This window comes from Saxophila tyrrhenica (assembly GCF_035928015.1).
Source record: "Saxophila tyrrhenica strain CCFEE 5935 chromosome Unknown scaffold_8, whole genome shotgun sequence".
Lineage (NCBI taxonomy): Eukaryota > Fungi > Ascomycota > Dothideomycetes > Mycosphaerellales > Extremaceae > Saxophila > Saxophila tyrrhenica.
Window position 1 is genome coordinate 1,008,487 of NW_027041740.1, and position 23,756 is coordinate 1,032,242.

General features: G+C 55.6%; 9 protein-coding genes across 9 annotated transcripts; 5 read left to right on the forward strand and 4 right to left on the reverse strand.

Annotated features, from left to right (window-relative positions):
- Positions 1–65: 65 nt before the first annotated feature.
- On the reverse strand, positions 66–2,056 carry LTR77_005730 (uncharacterized protein; the record flags this gene model as incomplete). The annotated part of the gene is made up of 2 exons (XM_064802973.1): positions 66–137; positions 206–2,056. 2 exons carry the CDS (start codon positions 2,054–2,056, stop codon positions 66–68), a joined length of 1,923 nt encoding a protein of 640 aa, XP_064659098.1.
- A 1,966-nt stretch (positions 2,057–4,022) lies between these two features.
- Positions 4,023–4,951, forward strand: vip1 (the record flags this gene model as incomplete). The annotated part of the gene is made up of 2 exons (XM_064802974.1): positions 4,023–4,099; positions 4,159–4,951. The coding sequence occupies 2 exons, from the start codon at positions 4,023–4,025 to the stop codon at positions 4,949–4,951; spliced, it is 870 nt and encodes a 289-aa protein (XP_064659099.1).
- A 247-nt stretch (positions 4,952–5,198) lies between these two features.
- Positions 5,199–7,529, reverse strand: LTR77_005732 (uncharacterized protein; the record flags this gene model as incomplete). The annotated part of the gene is made up of 3 exons (XM_064802975.1): positions 5,199–6,753; positions 6,809–7,412; positions 7,493–7,529. The coding sequence occupies 3 exons, from the start codon at positions 7,527–7,529 to the stop codon at positions 5,199–5,201; spliced, it is 2,196 nt and encodes a 731-aa protein (XP_064659100.1).
- Positions 7,530–9,629: 2,100 nt separating this feature from the next.
- Positions 9,630–11,411, forward strand: LTR77_005733 (uncharacterized protein; the record flags this gene model as incomplete). The annotated part of the gene is made up of 1 exon (XM_064802976.1): positions 9,630–11,411. One exon carries the CDS (start codon positions 9,630–9,632, stop codon positions 11,409–11,411), a length of 1,782 nt encoding a protein of 593 aa, XP_064659101.1.
- Positions 11,412–11,742: 331 nt separating this feature from the next.
- Positions 11,743–13,461, forward strand: LTR77_005734 (uncharacterized protein; the record flags this gene model as incomplete). Its single annotated transcript, XM_064802977.1, has 1 exon — positions 11,743–13,461. The coding sequence occupies one exon, from the start codon at positions 11,743–11,745 to the stop codon at positions 13,459–13,461; it is 1,719 nt and encodes a 572-aa protein (XP_064659102.1).
- A 437-nt stretch (positions 13,462–13,898) lies between these two features.
- LTR77_005735 (uncharacterized protein) lies at positions 13,899–16,016 on the forward strand (the record flags this gene model as incomplete). The annotated part of the gene is made up of 2 exons (XM_064802978.1): positions 13,899–13,974; positions 14,035–16,016. The coding sequence occupies 2 exons, from the start codon at positions 13,899–13,901 to the stop codon at positions 16,014–16,016; spliced, it is 2,058 nt and encodes a 685-aa protein (XP_064659103.1).
- Positions 16,017–16,411: 395 nt separating this feature from the next.
- LTR77_005736 (uncharacterized protein) lies at positions 16,412–18,502 on the reverse strand (the record flags this gene model as incomplete). The annotated part of the gene is made up of 1 exon (XM_064802979.1): positions 16,412–18,502. One exon carries the CDS (start codon positions 18,500–18,502, stop codon positions 16,412–16,414), a length of 2,091 nt encoding a protein of 696 aa, XP_064659104.1.
- A 1,970-nt stretch (positions 18,503–20,472) lies between these two features.
- LTR77_005737 (uncharacterized protein) lies at positions 20,473–21,899 on the reverse strand (the record flags this gene model as incomplete). The annotated part of the gene is made up of 2 exons (XM_064802980.1): positions 20,473–21,368; positions 21,431–21,899. The coding sequence occupies 2 exons, from the start codon at positions 21,897–21,899 to the stop codon at positions 20,473–20,475; spliced, it is 1,365 nt and encodes a 454-aa protein (XP_064659105.1).
- Positions 21,900–22,393: 494 nt separating this feature from the next.
- LTR77_005738 (uncharacterized protein) lies at positions 22,394–23,707 on the forward strand (the record flags this gene model as incomplete). Its single annotated transcript, XM_064802981.1, has 5 exons — positions 22,394–22,513; positions 22,570–22,823; positions 22,876–23,117; positions 23,167–23,369; positions 23,423–23,707. 5 exons carry the CDS (start codon positions 22,394–22,396, stop codon positions 23,705–23,707), a joined length of 1,104 nt encoding a protein of 367 aa, XP_064659106.1.
- Positions 23,708–23,756: the final 49 nt, after the last annotated feature.

The following is a 23,756-nucleotide window of genomic DNA, read 5'->3' on the forward strand; positions in this document are numbered from 1 at the left end:
GAGACTCTGCTGACCCTTCCACCCATCGTTTGAGGGATCTGATGGTCATATGGTTGACCAATCTTTCACTGGATGTGAAAACACTCCATCCTCTCCTCCAATTTCCCAAAAGCATCTTGCTCGCAGTAGTATTTCCCCTGTACGACAAACAAAAAGTCAGCCCATCATCTCTCCGCTCCCATGTCGTTTCTGAGGTCTTACTCACATCCATCAACCCATCTACATACGCGTCCCCCACGAGATTCCAGAATACTCCCATCTGTCGCAATACCAACGGCACCCCTGACCCGGGAATAATGCACACCTTATCTTCCTCCCTCATCTCTAGCGGCCCTATCCCTATCCTCCCTTCCCTCGTAACGAAGAACGCTCGGTTCTGGCACGCGTTTACGAGGGCTTTATGATAGACTTCCCGATCCGCTTCGACGGCTGAAAGACCTGGACCGGAGTCTTTCCGCCGGTAAAGGTGCTTGGTGATGCGATCACCGAGGTTCTGGAGGTTACTGTGAGGGGAGGACTGGAAGAAGGCAGCGCCGTGGGAGAGGAAATCGGAGTTATTGGTTATGCAGGCGTAAGAGGAGTCTTGGCCTGCGCAGAGGCTTCTTGCGAAGGAGAGGTCGAGGGGGCTGTTGAGTTTGCTAGAGTGGTGGTGGGAAGCGAGGAGGTAGGCTTGTTGGACGGTGTCCTGGGTTCCTCCGTTTGTGGAACTGGAGGATGAAGTTGGAAGGTTGAACGTGTGGGTGTGCCTGACCTCGTCTACTACAAGACCTTCGACCGTCAAGACGTCTTCTAGCCCTTCGATGTAGCTTAGGCGAACGGGACTGCCGTTGCTTGCTCCTCGCATTGGCGGCTGGATGTGGCAAGTTGAGCCCTTGAAGCGGTCGATCGTCCAGTCAAATCTCGGGCACCACGAAGGCATGCCTGGATCTCTTTTTGCCTTGGTAGGATTTGGGTCGACTGCGCGACTCGTAATGCTCAATATGGCAAGATTGCCAGCGTCCAAGATCGCAGCTCGAGTGGCGAGAGCGTACAGCTCCGCCTGCGACACGTCGTAGTCAGGCCGCAGATTGGTCTCCGGTATCTGCTGCAGCCAGAGCTCGATCAGGCCGTACATGCCGTATATCTTGTCTCGAGGGTCGGTGGTCTCGAATTCCATGCCCATCGCCAGGATGGTCCAAAGCAATTTCGGCGTCGCATAAGCATGCGGCATACAATCCCAGATCTCAGTCGCGTTTCTGATGCCTTTGACATGGCTGCCAGTGCCTGGATCGTATGCTGATAGCTTACCACGACCTCGATACCACATCCACTGCGCCGCTAGTCCTACATCGTAGAGCGGGATGGTGTGGGTTCCTTTGAGGCAGATAGCGTGCTTCGCGAGACAGGCTTCCTGGATCACCCAGAGGCGGGTGAACCAGCGGGAGGAGTAGAAGCTGCGCAGCGCTGCTAGATTGCATGATGGTGGCAGTTCATCGCTCGAGCTTTTGATCGACAGTCTGCGTGCGCTCGTGTCCCAAAGGCGCTTGAACAGGCCATCCAGATCGTTGGTCTCTGCCTTGCATTGGCCGACTACGTCCCAGACGGAGCGTACGGCTTCCTCGGCCAGATCATCCTCATCCTCGCCCAGCCATATCATGACGGTCTTCGCTTCGGAGTAGATAGCGTTCATCAATGAAAGCTGAGAGCTCTTCTCTCTTGCATCCCCATGGTTCAGACACACAGCGTCTATCCAGACATAGAACCTCCTAGGCCGGATATCCTGGCTGATTCCTTGACGATGGAGTTCGTTGATGCATCTCCGCAAAGCTACTTCGGCGTTCCTGGGTACCCTGATCTTGTTGTTACCCACAAGGATAGTGCTTTGCTTCGAGACATCGCCCCAGGTGTACGAAACCGCGTAGAAGTTCGGCAGTAGAGCAGCCCTTCGCATGGATTCATGTTGGACGTGACATTTGAGCAGCTCGTCAGATCCGAGATTTTCGGTATTCTCAAACACCAGCAGTCGAAATTCGTCTTCTCTAATGTTAAGGGCTCGATACCCTAGTCCAGAAGCCATTGTGTCCACTTCGTGTTCATCAGGATCTGCTGGAGGGGTTGTAGTCCTTGATTACATTCTCCACCACGACAGACCCGGCGAGACCGCCTTTGTCCGTTTCACGGTACGAAGATGCGGTCGCCCGGTGGTGTGACGGCCCTATCTAGCCCCGGGGCCATTTTCAGCCCCGGGCCAACACGATCGACCCATGGAGTGCGAATGGATGCGACGGCACCCAGCCTCCGATAGCAAAGGTTGATTTAGGGTTCCGGAGTACGTTGGGCCTACCTTGGTACGTACGAAATTCCGCAACGCTGGCTTTGTGAACCATTCGTCGTTGATGGAAAGGTCGCCGTGAGCCTCCGGCTGAGATACGGTTGGTTGCATCAGCTGCGCGTTGTAGCGCATTCGCTGGATCCTTTGGAGCGAGGATGGTGGTCATGCGTCTGCAACATTTGAGATCTGAGCCTCGTTAAAACGGTCTATCAAGAAAAACAAAGGACGAGTGGCAACGTTCGAAGTTGAAGTTTGGCCTCGAACCGCACAGACCAACAGTCAGATTCAACAGCAGCAGTGTACTGTCTGCCTCCCTAGGTTCAAAATTGGCATACCCCTCTGACGGTCAGACGAGACTTGTGAAAGATGGCTATCACGGAGGCTCCAAAGAACGACGACCGGCCTCGAAGAGACAACACAACGCCCTCCTGCTCAGTGTGCCAACACCGCAAAGTCAAGTGTGACCGTGTGTTTCCTTGCGCACCATGCATCAAATCCGCACGCCAATGCACTTACCGACCTCGCGTCCGGACGGCGGTATCGAGCGCAACGGAAGCGCCGCAAGACCACGTCTCTGCCGACCGCAACTACGAGGCGGCGGCAGCTGAAGGCTTGGAGACTCATCAGGAGGGACAGCCAACGCCCGAAACTCTTCCTATAAAGCCATCCCACCCGCCTGGCTATATTGGACTCTGGGAAACTACGCTGCGTTTTGGCTCGAGACCACACGATGCGTGTCTGCCTTCGGTGAGCTCTGGAGACTGGCCGGAGATTCCCAACGAATTAGGAGACATGGAGCGGACGGGCGCCGGATTTGGGGTGTCCTCGTCGACTGGACTGATTGGCAGCGGTGCTCAACCAGCTCTGTGGCCATCGGGCTTGCTGCCAGTGCCTGATATGCTGCAGCCGAGATGAAAGGGAAGTGCACACGAAACAGAAGCCTCTCCGTTGTCCTGTAAACCATGAGCCCTCGACGGACCACCTACTGCGAACACTGCTAAGCGAAGGACAGTGAAAGCGGCCCGGGCAGATCACGCAGTCTTCTCCCAGAACCAAGTGCACCCGAAAAGACCACATCGCTCTCGTGGGCGGGCGTTGCCAGCCTGTGAGAAGATCCATCCAAGCCACCACCCGGCTTGTTCTGACCTGGCATGCCTGGTAGGCCGCTTTCACAGTCTCTCACTTGGCAGCCAGGAAATCATCGTTCGCCAGGCCGTCGAACGCACATCGTCGGACGGATCCTCGGCGTTTGCGGAGCACCCGAAATTGCTGTATCAGCCGGAAGGACGGTCAGATTGTCAATACTGTGAACAGGTGTCATCGCTGTTTGGCCGCAGTCGTAGGCATCGAGTATGCCAAGGCGACGCAACACCCTCTGTCTGCGCCGCCTTGCCGTCTTGCGCGTCCATGGCATTCCCAACAAGTTCCGCTGCAATATCTGTATTTACACGAGAAGACAGTAGAAGACACGAGCACAAGTTCGCTTTCACATGCATCGAAATGCGCGACACAGCCACAAAGAACTTGAAGAAAGCAAGAACGCCACTGAGGATGACGTGTGGGCGGCGCTAGCGCTAAGGGTCTGATCTGATCTGCGTAGAAGGCGCAACTCATAAACACAACCCCTCCACCATTACAATCTTCTTACACAAACTTCTTCAACACACGAACAACACCGCAACCAAAGACAACACACACAGTTACAGCGAACATGTCGTCCACCGTCCACGTCAAGAACATCGCTGGAAGCACATCCGAGAAGGAAGTGCGCGACTTCTTCAGCTTCTGGTAAGTCCTTGCTTGACAACATCCACTGACGACCAAGCACAATACTAATGAGAGTACAGCGGCAAGATCCAAACCCTCTCCGTGACGCCCGACTCCAACGAGCCCGACGCTAGCCAATCCGCCTCGGTCACCTTCGAGAAAGAAACCGCCGCCAAAACCGCGCTCCTCCTCGACAACACCCAGCTCGGCCCCGCCCAAGTCTCCGTCTCCTCCGCCTCCTCCCTCTCCGACATAGCCGGCGACAAGACCACCTCCGCCGAGGACGCCGAGAAGGGCGAGAACATCGCGCAAGAAGACAAGCCCCGCTCCCGCATCGTCGCCGAATACCTCGCCCACGGCTACGTCATCAGCGACAAAGCGATCGAACGTGCTTTGGCGCTCGACCAACAGCATGGCATGAGCAACCGCTTCATGAGCGCGCTCAAGAACTTCGACTCCAACTACAAGGTCTCCGAGCGCTCGGCGCAAATGGACCAGCGCTACGGCGCCTCGACCCGCGTGCAGCAGGCCTGGGGCGGGCTGAACAGCTACTTTGAGAAGGCCGCGAACACACCCACCGGACAGAGGTTGCGCGGGTTCTACGAGCAGGGCAGCAAGCAGGTGTTGGATGTGCACAACGAGGCGAGGCATCTTGCGAGCTTGCAGAGCGGGAAGGGTGAGGGTGATGTGATGAACCCTAACCAGCAGGGTGGACCGAGCGGGGCGGGTTTGCCGACGCCCGAGCAGGCGGAGATGGAGAAGGTGACGGTGGATGGCCAGGAGAAGACGAAGTGTAACTGCGGCGGTGCGGATGGGAAGTGTCCGTGTCCGCCGGGGCAGTGCGCTTGCAGTGGGTGTAGCAAGGCTTCGTGAGATATCCATGGGAGGTGTGACGTGCTGGGAGAGATGAGTTCTATGTTTCTGTCGCACTGATGGACGAGGATGAGTTATGGATTGCAGCTGGCGTTTGACAGAAAAAGCACGAGATACGATTCCCTTAGCTACAGTGATGGCTAATGCACGATTTCATGATTCACATTTCCTCTCAACTTGCTCTCGTTCTCAGTCATGCTTCTCATGTCTCTATCTAATGTACACATATCCTACGCTATCCTCACCCTCACTGCCTGTGCAGATATACGAGCTGGCTGTCGTAGTCTCCTTCGAAATACAAATTAATTCCCCCATTCATCAATGACTTACCCGAATAAGTTCCATTAAGACTGTCGCTGTTCACCAGGTATCTCGCTTCTGTTTCCAACCCCAACAACCGCAACGGAGGCGGCGCAGGCTTAATCGCAGCCTTCTGCTGGAACGCAAACACCACCCCCGTCCCGCCATCCTCACTCATCACCTGCACAGCCGGCCAGTTGCTGTTCTGCGGCTCGGCGATGCGGTAGAAGGACCCGTAGATGACTATCGGGTTTATCACGCTGTGGGCTTCGAGGATCCCTGGGATGGCATCGCGTTCTTCGGACGAGAGTTCAGAGGGGTTGAGCTCGAAGCCGAAGGAGCCGCACATTAGCGCCACATGCGCGCGATAGGTTATACTGATGTTCCGGCCGGTGTTGCCGTTGGGGATGGCGCTGACGTGACATCCCATCGCGCTCGGGGGGTAGGCGTACGAAGTGCCGATTTGGATGTTGAGACGGTCAGCAGCGTCGGTGTTATCGCTCGTCCAGTGCTGCGGCCAGTAATACAGCAGTCCTGGATCGAACCTCCCGCCTCCTGACGCGCAGCCTTCGAATAGGATGGACGGGAAAGTGGTGGTCAGGTTGTCGATGACGCGGTAGATGCCCAGCATGTACGCGTGCGCGGCGGCGGGGGAGGGGAGCTCGTGCATCCCGCGGTTGTTGTCCCATTTCACGTAGTCGATTGAGGCGGAGGAGAAGATGTTGGTCATGGCGGCGATGACGTAGTCTTGGACTTCGGGGAGTCCGAGGTTGAGGACTAGTTGGTTGCGCGTGAGGGTGCGCGGGTAGCGGCGGTCGTGGAGGACCCAGTCCGGGTGGGTGTGGTAGAGGGTCGAGTTGGGGTTGACCATTTCGGGCTCAACCCAGATGCCGAATTTGAGGTCTTGACCGCCGGACTGCGCGACGGTTTGGTTCTCGACGTTGGCGACGTACGGGCGCAGGCCGTTGGGGAAGCGGTCGGGGTTGGGTGTCCAGTCGCCTAAGCCTGCGTCGTCGGATGTGCGTGGGTATTCGTCGCCGAACCAGCCGTCGTCCATTACGAATAAGCTGAGGCCGAGACCGGCGGTTTCGTCGGCGAGGTGTTCCATGGTGGTTTGGTTGTAGTCGAACCCCAAGCCCTCCCAGGAGTTCAATAGGATTGGGCGGGTTTGAGCTGTATAGTCCGAGCGGGATAGATGATTGCGGTAGAGGTCGTGGAAGGACTGGGACATGCCGTTCAGGCCCTCGGAGGAGTACACGGCGATGGCTTCGGGGGAGGTGAAGGTTTCGCCAGGTTGGAGGGGCCAGGAGAAGTGCAGGGGGTTCATGCCCATCAATACGCGCACGTAGCCATGGCTGAAGCGTTCGACGTTGGTGGCGTGGGAGCCGGTGTAGACGAGGTTGAAGCCCCAGGCCTCGCCGGATGATTCGGTGGTGCTGGGGGGAACGAGGGCGAAGAAGGGATTGAAGACGTGGGAAGAATAGCCTTCTGTGCTTCGGAAGCTGCAACATACATATTAGCAACCAACCAAGGCAGTTGGGTATACGTAAGACTCACCCAGTCTCGCCATACTGCACCTTCCTCCTAACCCTGTTCCTCTCATGCGCCCAATCTCCCTGCAACTCAATCAACTCCAGATCTAGATTCGGCAGATCAGTGCTGAAGCTCGCTCCTCTCTCAATCGAGATCTCGTTCGATCCATTGTTGGAGATCTGAAAACTCCTCGCAATGGCGTTGTACTTCGGGAAGATGGAATACGACAGCACAGCCGCAACATCGGAGTAGTTGTCGTAAAGGTGCACCCTCAAAGTCGTCACATCGCCCTCACCTCCGTAGGTAGCTGGCAGACCGTCAAGGCCGGGTTTACCAGCGCTAATCTCATGGTTTTGATAGTTAAATTCCGACACTGTGTCGCCACCTGAGTGCAGGATGTGGATTGCTGGCAGGCGGAAGTCGCTTCGTCCGACGTCTGGGAACTCACGGCGGACATTTGTCAGACCATCAGACCAGCCGGATGGGTTGATGTACGCTGGTGGAATGAAGTCGTCGGTCGGGCCGCCGAAGTGGTCGGATATGAGTTCGAGGGTTGATGGGTCGACGTGGAAGAGGTAGGACATGGAGTCGCCGGTGAGAGTGAAGTTGGTGCCGGTGGCGGTAATGGCTGTGGTGGTGTTAATTTGTTGTCTCTGGATTGAGTGTCCCGAGTTATCGCATCGTCTGCAGAATGATGTCTGTACTCACCACTACTGTTCGCCGCCGCCCTCGCCAAAGCGGCCATACAGGCCAAGCTGAATGCAGATCTCATCATGTCGTTGCCGCTGACCGATTTCGATATTGAGTCGGACGTCGTCGACACGTTTTAACTGAACACTCACCGACTCGAAAGTCTGTCAGACCGTCGAATGCCGAAGCTGACTTTGTTCAACCCAAGTGGAGCCGAGAGGTGTTGTCGTCGTTCGTAGATCGCCAAGATACTAGCGCCGGTGGATGAAGGCTTCGAGCTGGAGTCAAATGAGGGGGACCATTTTCCCCACCACTCAGAGTGGAGCGAAATCGAGAGGTGGTTGGTTGCAGTCGTGAACTCTTCGAAGATTGTGTCCACCAGTGGGCGGTCGCTCGAGCTCCTCCACGTTGGAGATCTGCTTTTCCATGCGGTTGAGATGCTGGCAACGCTGAGGTTGACGAAGGCACAATCTAAGAAAGCAACAAGTCTCAGCGTCGTAGACTGCTTGAATGGCAATCAACGCCTGGGTGTGGCACTAAATCTTCGAGCCTAAAGGTAAAAGTGGCTTCCTCCGTAGGATGGCAACAGGGTGGACGGTCAATGATAGTTTACAAAAGGACAGATGTGCTCGTAGGACAGGTGAAGCTTTCACTTACGGACCTATCCACCAGTATGCCATTCCACCATTCCGCCAGAGCACGGAAGGGCATCTGGAAGAGATGGCGCTATGAGAAAGCTTACACAGAAGAACAAGATATACCTACCTTACCGGTCAGGGCTTGAACGGCCACACGAGCATTGCCCTTGCCCGCCGCAGATGCGATATTCCACTGAGACTCTCAGTCGGCCATCAAATCCACTGGTGGCTGTGGTAAAAGCTTAACAGTCGCTAAATGGTTCTCTGTGCTCGTTTTCGTTCTCGATACCCTTCGCGCCAAGCAACTGTGGCAGTGATGCCGGATACCTTATGCAAGACATTGGAGCAGCAACAGTAGGTAGAAACTCGAGTTCACAGCGCCAAAAGATCTTGCAGCAATGTCCTCGGCATGTCCTGGGCCGCAGAAGAAAACATGCCCGCCATGGAGTCTTCTAAAGGTCGGTAATGTAGGTGCATGAGCTCTGTGAGTTATACGGATGGCGGGTGATCAGGCAGTCCGCGACCATTTGACGGGCAGGGAATCAAGAGTTCGACGACTGTCTCATTATCTCCACAGGTAGTTGCGACCGTGACCGTGGATGTTAGAAGCTGTGCTGCGATATCCGGAGCATGGTAATAGGCACAGCGACTGCGCAATCCGCAACTCGCTTAAGGTCATGCCCGCGGATAACGCATCAGCTCCATGGAAGTAGTAGGACCCAGCATCATCGTCCTGCAGGGTAGGCCATCGCATAGCTCGCAATTGCATACCCGGGTCGCTTGCAGGTAGATGCTGCTGCAGGCTCGTAGAAGGTGAGGGTAAGCACGCCAGAACATTGGCGCAGTTGTCGTGGCGCGGGATGGTTGCTTTTGTGGGAGAGCAGTGCGACGAGCGGTGATGGCTAGGTCCTTCAACTGGCGGTCATGAAATTTGCAAGCCTTCGAGGCTACATGCTGCCTACAGGCGTGCGTCCGTGTATGCCTTTGAAGGTATGGTGTAGAAGGTAGAAAGAGAGAAATGTAGTTCTATCCGCGGTCCCGACATCCCGGTTGCTAGCAGTGCTGCCGACCCGACGTTCGGCCGGTGATAAGCAAGCACGTGTTCCGCAAACGGTTGAGAGAGATGCGCGTCCGTTGGAAATTGCTCGCCACTGACAGGAGGCCTCACCACCTTACCCTCCGCTGCCCTCGGAGACGACGAGGGTCATCACAGAGGCTGAGCGTGCTGACCTGTCCAAAGTTCCACGTTGGTTGCAAGATGTTTGTCTGCTGCCAAGTTATATTACCGTCGCCCCTGGCTTTGATGGGACTAGCCGCGTGAACTCTCCAGAGAGCAGTGGAAGCCACCCAAGAACGTCGTCTTTCTGTGCCGACGTTCTAGTCTTCTAGTCCTACCTTATCTATAGCGCCGCTGCTTCTCCTCCCGACCATGCTTGTGCTACTCTGCTGATACTTCCACGACTGCTGCCGGACGACGCTCGTTTTTCCATGCTGCCGCTGTACCACCCTCGGCGGAAATGCGCTCGCTCCGCCCCCTCGGCCAATGGCTCACGTCCCCACGTGTGAGAGCTGTCGCGCGCATCGCAGCTTTCGCCATCCTCGCCATCGCTGGAATACTGCTGGCTGTGCTCTTCATACATCGCGGCCTGCTACCGGTCGTCGCATGGCTGATTCCAGCGTTGCGACTGCCCTTCCTCGACTTCGCAGTCTACGGGCCATATCCTACGCAGCAATTCGTGTCCTTTGACCTTCATGCGCCCAAGCCATGGCGAACGCTCTGGGACAAATCATGCGACGGCGGCCAGATATTCATTGGCCCCAATGGCCCTTCAGTGACAGACTCGGGGCCAGTGATCACGGACACCAATGGCGAGCTCATCTGGATGACCCACGAGTACAACACGGTCATGAACTTTGATATGCAGAGTTACCGAGGCAAGGACTACCTCACCTTCTGGACTGGCAACAAGACTGGTAGTAACGGTCGAGGGGAGATGCTGATGCTGGATTCGAATTACAAAGTCGCCTACCGAATACAGGCTGTCGGCGGAGAGAATCGAGGCGACATCCACGAATTCCGCTTAACGGACGACAACACCGCACTCATCGCTGTGTATAATCACACCCAAGCCGATCTGCGAAGTTGGCCCGGCTTCCGACCATCAGATGGATGGCTGGTAGACGGGTTGTTCCAAGAAATCGACGTCGAGACCAACGAGCTCCTCTTCGAGTGGCGAGCAATCAACCACTTCGACCCCATCAACAACTATTACTTCGACCCCTTTGGTGGCTACTTCGAATCGCATCCCTACGACTACTACCACCTCAACAGCATCGCGAAGGATTCCAAAGGCAACTACCTCATCTCCTCCCGCCACTTCCACCACATCGCCTACATCGAAGGCAAAACTGGAAACGTCCTCTGGACTCTTGGCGGCCACTCCAAGGACTTCAAGGACCTCTCCCATGGCAAAGCCACCGAGCACCAATGGCAGCACAACGCCCGCTGGGTCGATGAAGAAAAGGGCATCCTGAGTTTCATGGATAACGGCGCTGCCGGACCTCTCCATGTAGACGCGCCTTGCAGCAAAGGCACGATGGTCCAGCTCGATACCGAAAACATGACGGCCACTTTACTCCACTCCTACGTCTCGCCGAACAAAGTCCGCGCAGCTTCGCAGGGAAATCTGCAAGTCATCAACGACGACCAAGTGCTCGTCGGCTGGGGCGCTACGGCCGCGTACACGGAGTTCACCATGGACGGCACCCCGCTGTGCGAAGTGCATTACTCCGCCGGATTGCTTTTCTGGTTTGAGCGATGGAAGAGTTATCGAGTGCATAGGCATTTTGGGTGGGTCGGTAAGCCGGATTGGCCGCCGAGCGCGAGGGTGAAGGGGGGAAGAGTCTATGTTAGCTGGAACGGGGCTACGGAGGTGAAGTTCTGGGAGTTGCAGGGGGTGAAGAAAGAGGGTGGGAAGTGGGAAAGTGTCGAGACGACGGAGAAGCAGGGGTTTGAGGACTCGTTTGCTCTGCCTTCGAAGGCGGAGTTCGTCCACTACCGAATCGCGGCGCTGGACAGTGAGAAGAACGTTCTTCACCACTCAGAGCCAGCTCAACCGGAGGGTGGTCTTGGATGGGCTGCCGGCGTGGCGATCGGCGTCGCTGTCGTTGCGGTCCTCTCGATTTGCGCGTGGTATGGCGTGAGGCATTGGGCACGACGAAGACGAGAGGGGAGGAACCTGTTTACCTGGGAATATAAGGAGTTATTTGGGCAGGACTATCAGTATAGCAGGTTATAGGCGAGGAGACGTGAGACGTGGACACCTGGGTTGTACATAGCAGAGACACCTGAAGACGCCTGGGATTGGGCGTGTTTGAACGCGATCTTGTCCCGCTCGTGGTTGTTGACTGTGCAGCCCTGATACCTTAGTCCTTCAATGGCTGAGCACGTGAAATTCGCAATTTAACCAGCCGAGGCCTCCTCCACCTCCACACCTGCCATTCCCAATCGGGCACCTTGCGACGAGAACCTCAGCTCAGCAACAACAACATCACCACCACGATCTGCTCCTCCCCCTTACACACAATGCGCACCTAAACAACCCACCCACCACGTGTAAGCGCACCACCATGTCCTCTTCCTCCTCCTCCTCCTCCTCAAATGGCAGCGGCAGCCCCTACCCGCGCAAACCGCTCGACCCCATCTCCCGCACAGCCCTCCGCTACAGCCTCTCGCCCAAAGAATACGAACTGCTACACCAATACCTCATCTCGCGCGCCCCGTCGCAAGTCCAAAAGCGCACGCCTAAGCCAAAGCGCTTTGAAAAACTCACCTCCACGACCGAGAGCAAGAATAGCGATGACCCCGACTCCAACGTCGTCGCGCTGCGCACCGCGCTGAGAGTGTTTGCGGGCGTGTATGTAGGGTTTAAGGGCTATGAAGTCGTGATGCGCAAGCTCGCTAAGCGGCGAGGGAAGGCGGTGGGAAAGAGTGCAGGGATGAGCGGAGAGAATGTGAGGTGGGCGGGGAGTTTGGCTGGGATATTGTTGGCGCATAAACTGCTTTTTCGGTTTTTGAGGAGGTTAAGGACATATTTGCTCGAAGGCGAGGAGGAGGTGGAGAGGTTTAAGAGGCGCAATCCGAGGGTCGCCGGGGTGTTGACTTCGAAGTACACGCCTGCGATCGGGGCGGCGGCGGCGGGGTTGGGGTTAGGTGTTGCGCCGAAAGGGCAGTTGAGGGTGACGATTGCGATTTACATGTTCACGAGGAGTCTGGAGTTCGCCTTCAACTTCCTCGAATCCGCCGGTCACCTCTGGAAATCCGGCAAATCCGGCCGTCCCAGCTGGTTCGGCAGCTGGCTCCTCATGCCTTTTGCCTGCGGCCAGCTCCTCCACGCCTTCGTCTTCGACCGCGACTGCTTCCCCGCTGCCTACGGGGACTTCATCATCCAGCGCTCACCGGAGTACATCCAGCTGCGCCCCAAAGACTACCCTGCCGCGAAACCGTGGCCGGGGACGTTCGATATCGTCGACGCGCTTGCTGGGCTGAGTAAACTCCACTGGCCGCCTTTCATCTCTCCCATCCTCTTCCCCGCTGCGAAGGACGCTCTACCCAGCCAACTGGCGAAAGTCGCACCACTCACCAGCCCCGCCCATCCCGGAATCAAACACACCTCCTGCGCCATCCTGCACCCGCACGACCCCAGCTGCACGCGCACGTTCATCCGCTACTTCGTCCGCAACTTTCCCGGCGTGGCGCGGTTCTTCGCGCTTATCTACGGCGCTTTCGCGCTGCTGGGTTATAAGAGTCTGCGCAAGGATCCGATGGCTTTTTTGAATAAGCTTAGTGCGAGGATTTTGCGGATGGCGGTTTTTGTTACGGCGGCGGTTGGCACGAGTTGGGGGAGTATTTGCGCGTTTAATAGCGTGCTGCCTCGTGGAGTGCTGCCGACGCAGCGGTGGTTTCTGGGTGGGTTCGCCGGGGGGATGTGGGCTTATGTTGCTCGCAAGGGCGAGAGGGGGAATTTCCTCTACTCCGCCCGTCTGAGCATTGATAGTTTATGGAAGGTCGGCAAAAAGCGAGGTTGGTGGCGCGGGGTAAAGGGTGGTGATGTGCTAGTTTTCGCGGCGAGTTTGGCCCTGTTGGATGTGGTGTATGAGGTTAAACCGGACGCTGTGCAGGGTGCGGTTTTGCGGAAGGGGGTGGGTGTTTTGAGGGGGGAGGGGTGGAGGGATGGGGCTGCGTCTACTGATGGGACGGGGGAGGGGGAGAAGGAGGGGGTGCAGAGGAGGGAGGAGCAGGAGGTGGTGCTTGGCGAGACTGTCGAGAGCGAGAAGAAGGAGCTTTAAGTCGATGTGGCTGGATACGATGATGGCACGGCCGCCTTGGGAGGCGCTGAGGATCGGGATGCTGTATGTTTGTATAGGTAGTATTTGTTGATACCCAGTTGATATATGATATGCTCTTATGTACTCTCTGCTCGCAACGCATCTTTAAGAATCTACTGTACGTACTTCCTCACATGTCTCGTGTTTGATAGCCAAGATATGTAGCCTATCTGGCAGGCATCTGAGCCACATGCATCTCCACTTGATATCGAATCTTTCGACTGACTTCACACCACCTCGTCAGCCTTCTCGACGGACGTGAAGAGGTCCATGTGGCCACGACGCTATGCATGAGACACCCCAGTGAATGTGGTTCCAGAGATCACTGTCCATCATGCTTTGACCTCAATTCTCAGTGCGCCTCGGGCAATGTCTTCCAGGCCAACAACCAGCCCGCAATGTCGCAGAGCCTTGATACGAGCCAGATTCGGGAGTGGAGATCGATTGTTACGTTGATCGTGTTTGTGGTTACGAGTGAGTACTATTGGACTTCTTCGCCGAACAACAAGAAGAGGACTGATGTTTTGGATGCAGATGTTGTCGTGCTGTTCCCCTTTTACGTGCCGATTCCTGTTCCATCGGTGGTATGCCATGGGTTCAAGACTACGTTGAGCGTACTACGGATCAGAGACTTCGAAGAACCCAAGTCAAACGCTACTGACACGGCATCCATCACCAATAGCCCAATGCATGAGAAACCGATCATCTGGAAGCGCTTCCCACTCAACTTCATCACCGCCCCCCTCATTGCCGACCTCTTCCTCCTCGCCATCCAAGCCATAGGAAGGGAAGAAGTCCACGATGGCACCGTGGGCGCCGACCACATCTACCCGATCGACATCATGGTCTTCTTCATCACTCTGGCCTACATCGCCATATCAATCGACGCTTCGGGCTTGATCAGATGGCTAGCCCACAAAGTCTTGCTGGTTGGCGGCAAGAATGGGAAAAGGCTCTACCTGTATCTATACACCTTCTTCTTCGCCCTAGCTACATTCATCGGTAACGACCCGATCATCCTCTCCGGCACGCCGTTCCTGGCGTACATGACGAAAGCAGCGAGCAACATCGAGAAACCGAAGGCATGGATCTTTACGCAGTTTGCTGTCGCCAACATCGCTTCGGCGATTCTGGTGTCTTCGAATCCGACGAACTTGGTTCTGGCTGGTGCTTTCGATATCAAGTACATCACTTATACGGCCAATATGATCGTTCCGGTCGTCGTGACCGCGATCGTGCTGTTCCCGTTCTTGCTATGGGCGGTGTTTCGAGACGAGTCGCTGGTTCCTGGGTCGATTGAGATGCACACTCTCTCTGATGAGTTGAAGTCAAAGCAGCCTGCAAACCCAAACATCCCGTCCCCGAAGCACGTCGAGGACGGCGGTAAGCTCACCCGCACATCGACCTTGGAGGAGATCATGAACCCTTACCTCGATAAAATCAGCGCTGTCTTTGGTAGTATCGTTATGGCGGCTACGCTTGTCACGATCTTGGCTCTCAATGCTTCGAGCGAGGATGGCGATGCGATTCCAGCGTACTGGGTAACGTTGCCGGCGGCTTTTGTCGTATTTTCTTTTGATATGTCGAATGGGTGGATGTGTAGGCATGCTACTCGTGCGGTTGTCCAAGGTCGTCGGCAACAGACGGAGAATTCGGAAGGCGAACGGCGAGCCGAAGTGGATGGGCGAGAGAATGATGCTGTTTTTAATGGCGATTATGACGGCACCAGGATAGACCAAGGAGTCGGCAATAAGCAGCCAGCACTTGAACCCGCAGACAAGGCGCAGCCGTTCGACCCTTCAGTCCTTGCGTCAGGCGATCCTCTTATGCCTGGGCCGGAGACAACAATGCACGACTCAACCTCCAGCAATGAGACAAACGCCATCCTCAAACGACTTACATCCAGCACCAAGAGACGCACTCTCTTCTCCGTCGCCCAATCCACCTGGCACTGGTCCCGCGCCACGTTCCCAACGACCACCACAGTCCTCTCTCTCCTCCCCCTTCCCCTCGTACCCTTCGCCCTCTGCATCTTCGTCCTCGTCCAAGCCCTCGTAAGCAAAGGCTGGATCGCCGTCTTCGCCTACGGCTGGTCCCACTGGATCACATCCACCGGAACAGTAGGCGCGATAGGCGGCATGGCTTTCCTCTCTGTCATCCTCTGCAATTTCAGCGGGACCAACATCGGCACCACGATCTTGCTATGCCGGGTTGTGCAGGCATGGGTCCAGATTCATCAGCTTGAGGGAGCGGAGCCGATCTCGCAAAGGACGTTTTGGGCGGCGGTGTATAGTATGGCGATTGGAGTGAACTACGGGGCGTTTAGTACGGCTTTCAGCGCGAGCTTGGCTGGGATGCTGTGGCGGAATATTTTGGATAGGAAGGGGATTCGGGTTGGTGCGAGAGAGTTTGCGTGGGTCAATTTGCCGATCATTGTGTTCACCATGGTTGTGGCGTGTGCGGTGCTGGTTGGAGAGGTGTATATAGTGAGAAGCGAAAAGGCGTATCAAGGATGATTTGCTGGCGATAGTGTTCCCGTCCGCAGTCGAGTTTACCGTGTGCCTATGTAGGCAAGCGAAGGGCAGTGAAAGCGGCACACTGGGTCAGAGTGAGCCTTATTATCGATCTTCTCCGAGAAAACGATAGCCCACCGACTGTAGTGATGTGGCCTTTTCCAGTGCGTTTAGGTATGGGAAAGGACTGCGTGATATGCAGGTGAGCCGATGTTTTCACGGTCCCCTGCTCGGCGGCGGAGGCGAAGTGCAATCCACCGTCGTCCGATACTCGCTGTCCCCGACTGCTGCGAGACAATTACGACAACTGTCCTTCTATGCAACGGGCCAACAAAGCATATTTGGCAGCTACGAGGTTAGGTACACTGAAAGCATACACATCCAGCATCGACCTTCCATCAACGAAGGACCGAGTTCAAGAACCGTACCAGTGTACGCATGGGCTCCAACACAGGTCGCGTGACCCCGAACTCCTCCGACTGATCCGTGCTGACCACCCTCGCAGCACTAGGATCCGTCCACTCGTCGAACGCCCAACCGCCAGGATCGTGGTGTCGATCCCGACTGCGTGCGAGCGCAGCGCGGAAGTCCGCTGCCACTTTGCCATCGCGCGACTGAGCGGCGATTTGCGCAATGTCGTTGAATAGGTTGCTCCGGCGCAGCACTGCAGCCGCTCCGAGAAGACCGATTGGCTCCTCGTAGAGTATGGACTGTCTGTTCGATGTGTAGATGTATATCCACACGAGAAAGCCGAGTATCACGGCAAGGATTCCTATTATCGTACCCGCCACGGGGACGACGACACGAACCCTCGTCCTTGGCTGGTAATACGTGGCTCGCGCGGTCTCTGGCGGTCCGTCTGAGATAAGAAATGTGTTGGCCATGATGGCAAATGTTGTAGGGAAAAGATCTTGCATGGCGGTTTGCAGAATGTCGCCGTCAAGGTATGGGAGATTGGATAAGGTTTTGCCGTAGTGGAAGATGACACGCCCGAAGTTGGTGGAGTAGATCGGGAGAAAGGGGTCGACGTTTTCCGCCTGGTTGATCCCTCGCTCGAATAGAACGGCGAACAGGGGTCTCTCCGGGAGCGGCGTGATGGAGTGGTGACTAGTGTGTCGAACTTCACTCTGGGTGACATCCGATGTATCGAGTGTTGCGTTCGTAGCATACTGAAAGTATATCGGAATGCAAGAGACTCCAAAGATGTTCGTGATTATGTGGTCACTTTCGTTGCCGTTGTGTGCCGAGATTGCGACAATGCGACTGCGATTGTAGGCCGAAGGACAGGTAGAGTAGGTGTATGTCCGTATGTAGTCCCGCACTCGCGGGTAGACTTCCGGGGTGAAGAACTGCGAGGTTACAGAACAACCACGGTCGGTCAGGGAGAACTCCAGTCCATTGCCCGAGTTAACCATCTTGAACTGGTCCGGCCCCAAGAGGACACAGTCCGCCGCAGCACTCATTGCTCTTGTCTCGACGGTAAGACTTGCGGTTTCCACTAGCTGCTCCGATGGGAATGGTAGCAAGCTTTCGTTCAACGTGGTCCATGGAATTGGTCGACCCCCGTACACCCTCGTCGCTGCAACAATGTCCAATACTGGGGTCATGCTTGAGCCGCTGCCGTAGCCTGAGTAATCGAAGATGCTGGTTTGCCGAAGATCAGTGCCCTTCGATACTGTGGTGGAACTTGTAAAGAAGAGGTGCGAGGCTATTGGTGAGAGCACGACCTTCACAACCAGCGACAGGCACATGCAGCCAAACAAGGTATAGTGGTTGAGCTGCAGCGCTTTGTACATGCCGGCTGGAACCCAATGCGAGCGGTATTCGAGACAGACCGACTTTTCCGCGGGCGCGCCAATGGAGCTCTTTTCGCGGTTGAGTTCAACGTAGGGCTGCCGATCTAAGGCAGCATTGATGACGCTGTCAACGAGAAGCCCGTACAGCTGGAAGATGAGTACTGGGACAAAAGTCCACAACAGCCCAATGCCAATACGAAGATCCGGAACCAACTGAGGGCCTTTGCGCTGCTCCAGGTTGACGAAGGCAATGCCATCATTGCGCTCGTTCCCAACAATCAGGCCGACAATTGCTGCAATAATGGCGAGCGTCAGAAGGCCGAGAGGCAGCAATGTTTGTGTCTTCAGCCATGTCGAAATCCATTCTCGAAGATCGGGGTGGACTTGGTGAGGCACGCTAAAGGCGTATGCTGCATTGATCGGCTGTTGCGGGCCATGCTGAGGAGACGAGAGGTTTCCATGGTGCTGGTGACTGACTTGGCCAAAGGCTCCAGACGTTGGGTGCCCAAAATGGTCCAACTCTTCATCATAAGAGCTTTGCGCTAGATTTTCGTTGTTCGGTGGGCTCGACTGATGCTGCGAGAGGGTGTGACTCGTATTTGAAGGCGAGTGGTTGCTGCTTTGCTCGATGGGCAATTGTTGAGTCGGGACGGGGATCAATGGTATGCTGGCGCGTGATTGTCCTTCTGCCATGGCGCAGATCAAGGCAAGAAGAGATCTCAATTGATGGCAGCAATCCAGAAGACAAGATTTAACTGTCTGGTCCTTACACCGCTGTTTTCGGCAACAAGGAGCAGAAATGATTCACAAGAGGTGGCAGCTCTTGAGAGCCGCCGTAGCACGATATGAATTTGCCGTTGTCAGCGACAGCGCCTGCTTGTGGCAAAGTTGTCCTGCCATGGACATCCGATGTACCAGGAGAAGCAGCGGAGGGGTGAGACGTAGAGCTCTAGAACAGCCCATCTGGCGATCGGGCTGCATCGGCAACGATATGAGCGTCTCCATATGGTCGACGGACAGCCGCAACAACGTCCAGTAACGGTAGAAACGTTTCTTCCATGTGCCCGAAAGGCTCGCACGATCCCGAAGAGTTCTCTGATAAGCCACAATGCGCCGCGGCGCAGAGGTGGTGTGACCGCCAAGAGGGACATGCCTCCTTCTCCAGCAGTGATCGAAGGTACATGTTCCTCGCATGTCAACGAGCTTTAAGCGAGTTGCCGTATCGGGTTGTCGTTGGTCCCGAGCAACCCGAGCTGGATAGGCAAGGCTGTCACGAGGCTTGCCACCGCCGGCAAGAGCGCTTCCATAGAGACTTCTATTGGCCCCAACGCCACAGTCCGGCGAAGATGCTGGCTTCATCAGAGGCGATCGGCTGAAGACCCGGTGTCTAGCCCTGATATGTGCTCGACGAGGTTGTGTCAGGCAGGGCAAGCATCTGCAAGAATATGCAAGCCTTCGCTTCTTCGACGAAAATGGCTGTGGTACCACCGTTTGCTATGTTGTCGAGCACTCGGTCTTGCTCCAAAGTCGAGAAGCTGTAAAAGCCCACGAGCGCTCTCGCAACACCTTTGTGGTCTTGCCTTCGTCCACGAGCGCTCTCGCAAACTCTTTGTCGTGTTGCCTTCGCTCACATTCTCGTGCCCGTCGTAGCCCTTTCCAACAGCAACATGTCGTCCTCCGGCCGAATCGGTCTGGTCACAAACCCCGGGTACTGTTCGAACGTCCAATCAAGTTGCCTGATAGGATACAACGCTGGGAGGACCTGCTTGGACGCGTACCCATCGACAACGCAGCGCGCACCCTTCCTGCGTTGTCTGTGTCAAGAGCCCATCATCTCAGCGGCTTCGGTGTGCGAGTATGATGGCAACATCACCTGCCTCGGCCTCCCTGCCGCACTGACCAATATTGATGTGTGGAGGAACTGTCCAGTAAGTGCCGTCGTACAGATAAGAGTCGAGTGTCCCTCGTTGACGTATCGAAAGGCCGAAGCGTCTTCCTTCTACGATGCACAGCAGAGTTTGAATGCCACTTCCACAGCGGCGACGGTGTCCGCGACGCCATCAAGTGCTTTTCCAAGCATGACGATGTCGTCCGCGCTTCCAGGTCCAATGACTCCTGCGCCGTCGAGCGGACCAACAAGCTCAGGGAGCGGTGGTGGACAGTCCATGCCGAACGGTAGTATTCGGACGAGAGGAGATAAACATGTGAGGCAGTGGCTCCTGCTTGCTTTATCACTTGCTGCAGTGTTGGCTGGCGAGTTGTCATAAGGAAAAGCGTACGCTCGCACGTACTCGGATCGGCCTGCGGTAGAAGACAGTAACGGCACGAGTTGGAGTCCTGCTGCTAGTATAGCGCCGAGCTGTATGGAGTCCTTCTGCTAGTACAGCGCCGAGCTCTATGAGCCAATGACCACACTCACTGGGTTGTTTAAATAAGTCGGAAGATAGTACCCTTTTGCTTCCCTCTGTTTCGCGACTCCAGTTTCGCTTCACGGTAGTGCTGAAGGTTCAGAAGTTGACTCGACGACTTAGCTTTTCCAGTGACGCCCTTTCCCTGTTCGTAGCGCAACGCTGTCCTTTTGAGCAAAAGGTATGACAAATTGCCGAAGGTATTGATTGCGGTACGGTTCCAGGTCGAGGGAGGAGGGCGGTATGGCAGTCCGGTCATACCTTCTTCCACAGCTTGCGATCCAACGACAGCCGAGCCAGCAGTACAAACAGACTCGAGACCAGTGCCGTTACCCCGGAATAGAATATTGCCGGCCGGTAAGCGTCAATGGAGCCGGACTGGTCAGCACCAGTGGCCGTTAGCAGATATCCGGCAATGGGGGAGCCCAAGAGATACCCGATCGTCCAGCCAGTAATGCTTTGACCCATGGCGAGCGCTGCACGGCCGGGGAACATGTTGGCAACCACTGTCGGCATCGCGACGAAGAACGAGCCGTTTGCCACGCCGTTGAGCATGGCGAAGACCACTAGCAGCCCCAAGTTGTTCGCAAAAGGCCATATGGCGAGCATGCTGAGAGTGCTCAACGCCATGGTCATGAGGAAAGTATTGGCAGCTCCCAGCTTGTCGCAAAGTGGTCCAGAGGCAAGACGACCGACCGCCGTACAACCGTTGAACCCCGCAACAAGCGCAGCCCCGGTGCCAGAGGACAGCCCTACCGAGCGTGCAACTAGTGGCAAGAAGTAGGGTGGGACGAACAAGGTGAATGTACCCAGTGCTGCAGCGATAGACACCGAGGTATACGCCACGTTGCGGAACATCCTCAGGTCAAGGAAAGGAACATTATGGGTCGGAGCTCGTTCCTTGATCAGCCAGGCGGCCGGCAGTCCTGTGGACAGTGTGATGAAGCCCAGTATGCGAAACGTCCAGGGGATGCCGACCTTCTGTATGAGAGCCTCGAGTGCAACTGCGAGGACGGTCGCTCCTACGCCACCACCAAGCTTGACCAGTCCATTAGCAGTGCCGAGTTTGGAGCTAAAGTATTGCGTTGGGAGGCTGTTGCTGATCGCGTACAACAGGCACATTCCGAGGCCAGCCATCACGCCGGATGCGCCTGTCAGACAATACGAGCGTTAGCGTGCCTTCTCAAATACCTCTCTGAACAGTATATCGCACCGAACAGCCCGCCGATGTTGGATGTGGTGAAGCCAGAGAAGACTTCGGCCAGACCTAGGATCGTGACTCCGGCAAGCGCGCTACCTCGTGCCCCTATCCATCGCGAAAGTCGGATGCTGAACACACCCAGTGCCACAACGAGTGCTACGCATAGCGATCCCACGAATGTAACAGTCGAAGTAGGCACTCCGGTCAGAGGGTCTTCGAGTAGATGGGCTTGTAGCACGCCCCAACTTCCTGTTAGTCCGTTGAAATGGAAGGTGAGTGTTGAGCAAGACAGAACTATGATCCAGCCGTAGCCTCCATCGGGGATTGCAGTCGTTACGTTTGCCGCGTCTGCAGATGGCTGGACGTCGCGTTCGCTGAGCTGAGGATCTCTATTTGTCTGGATATTGGAATCGTTGCCGTTGCGCTCCTCCGCCCCGGGGATGGTCTGGAGCTCGGTCGCTGTGGTAGTGATCGTGGCCATGGTAAAGCCAAAGGAGGAGCACACATCGAGATGAGAAATATGTTCAGAAGGATGGCACATTCAACTTGTCTCGAAAGAAACATGACGTTCACGTAAGCATCGACAGTCTAGCCTTTAACGGCAAGGCGTAAATTGCCTTTGCGCCCTTCAACATCTTCACCAACGTTCACCTTCCATCTCTCCTTCAGCACCGGTATCGCCTTCAGCCTTCCATGCCATAGGCACCCTCCCGATGAGCTCCTTGGCCAGAGGCACCCGGCGACAAAAGCAACCCCACCTATCGCAGCTCTCTGCTCAGGACTACCTTTTCCGTCACCCCTCGGAGCGGTTCTGGCGCGGCGCGTCGAGAGCTGTCAGGTACCGCGTCGAGCTTGTGTTAAATGATTCAGTTGTAGGTTGGTATACCGCATGCCATTCTTCTTCAATCCCGTCTTTCCTCCTACAATTCAGTCCTGTAATCGCGTTCTCTCATACTTCCTCTACAACACAGCAAAATGTCTGCATCAGTAGAAGAGGCCGCTTCCGCCCACTCACATCTTTCACCAAGTCAAGGCAAGACGCAAATCAAGGCTGCTGAAGGCTATGGAACTATGCGTGCTGGTGCCTTCGATCCAGTGGGTGGCCCTCAGTACTGTGCATGGCCGAGGCATACTAACACTGCAATGTTCAGGAACAAAAGAAGGTGATGATCAACGATGTGCCCGTCCCTGAACCCGGGCCCAACCAGTTCCTGGTCAAGATGGCATGCGCGAGTCTCTGCCATTCCGATATTATGGCGATAGAAGCTGGCCAAACAGCAACTCTTGGCCACGAAGGCGCCGGCTACATTGAGAAGATTCATCCTTCTGTTGAGGACAAGGGCTACAAGAAGGGCGACAAAGTTGGATTTCTCTACATCATTGGTTGCTGCTTCGAATGCGAAGGGTACGTATGTTCGGAGCAACTACGAGCAACGGTAATGTTCTGACGACTACAGCTGCATGAATCACAATCTCCACTGCCAAACTGGCAAGCAACTTCTCCAGGGCTTCACAACAGACGGGTTCTTCGCAGAGTACGCAGTGGTCGATTATCCGAATTGCATCCATTTGCCCGAAGCGATAGACGTCAAGACTGCCGCTCCCATCTTCTGCGCTGGTGTGACCGCTTTCCACGCCGTAGACAGCTCGGAGCTCAAAGAGGGTGATTGGCTTGCTGTTGTTGGTGCAGGTGGCTTAGGTACGTCTTGTGTTCTGTGTCAATTCGCAGACTCTGACATCTTCGACAGGTCAAATAGCTACGCAGATAGCGAAAGCTAGAGGCTGCAAGGTTGTGGCGATCGATATTAATGATGCAACGCTCGATGTGTGCAAGAAGCAAGGAGCAGATGCGGTCTTCAATTCCAAAGATAACAAGGACTACGTGAGCCAGCTGAAAGAGTTGACGAATGGAGGAGCAAAGGCAGCTTGTGTCTTCAGCAACGCCCAGGCTGTACGTACACCCCCGTCTGACCCTGCTCTGACCTGCCTCTGACCGTGACACAGGCCTATGCTGGCGTCCCTCCAATTCTCCGACTGGGCGGTGTCATGATGGTTATTGGGCTCCCACACGACCCAATCCCAGTTTCGACAATGGACCTGGCATTGGGGAAGTACAAGATCAAGAGCGAAAGCACTAGCATTCCGCAGCGGATGCCGAAGGCTGTAGAGTTTCTTGCGAAGCATAAGATCGTGCCTGAAGTGCAGCATCGGAAACTCGACGAGCTGAACGATATGGTGAACGAGATGCAGGCTGGAAAGGCTACGAAGAGGATGTTGGTTACGTTCTAGATAGAGATGTCTTGGTAGGCAGCGATATCAAGGACCCGAGTTGCGAGCC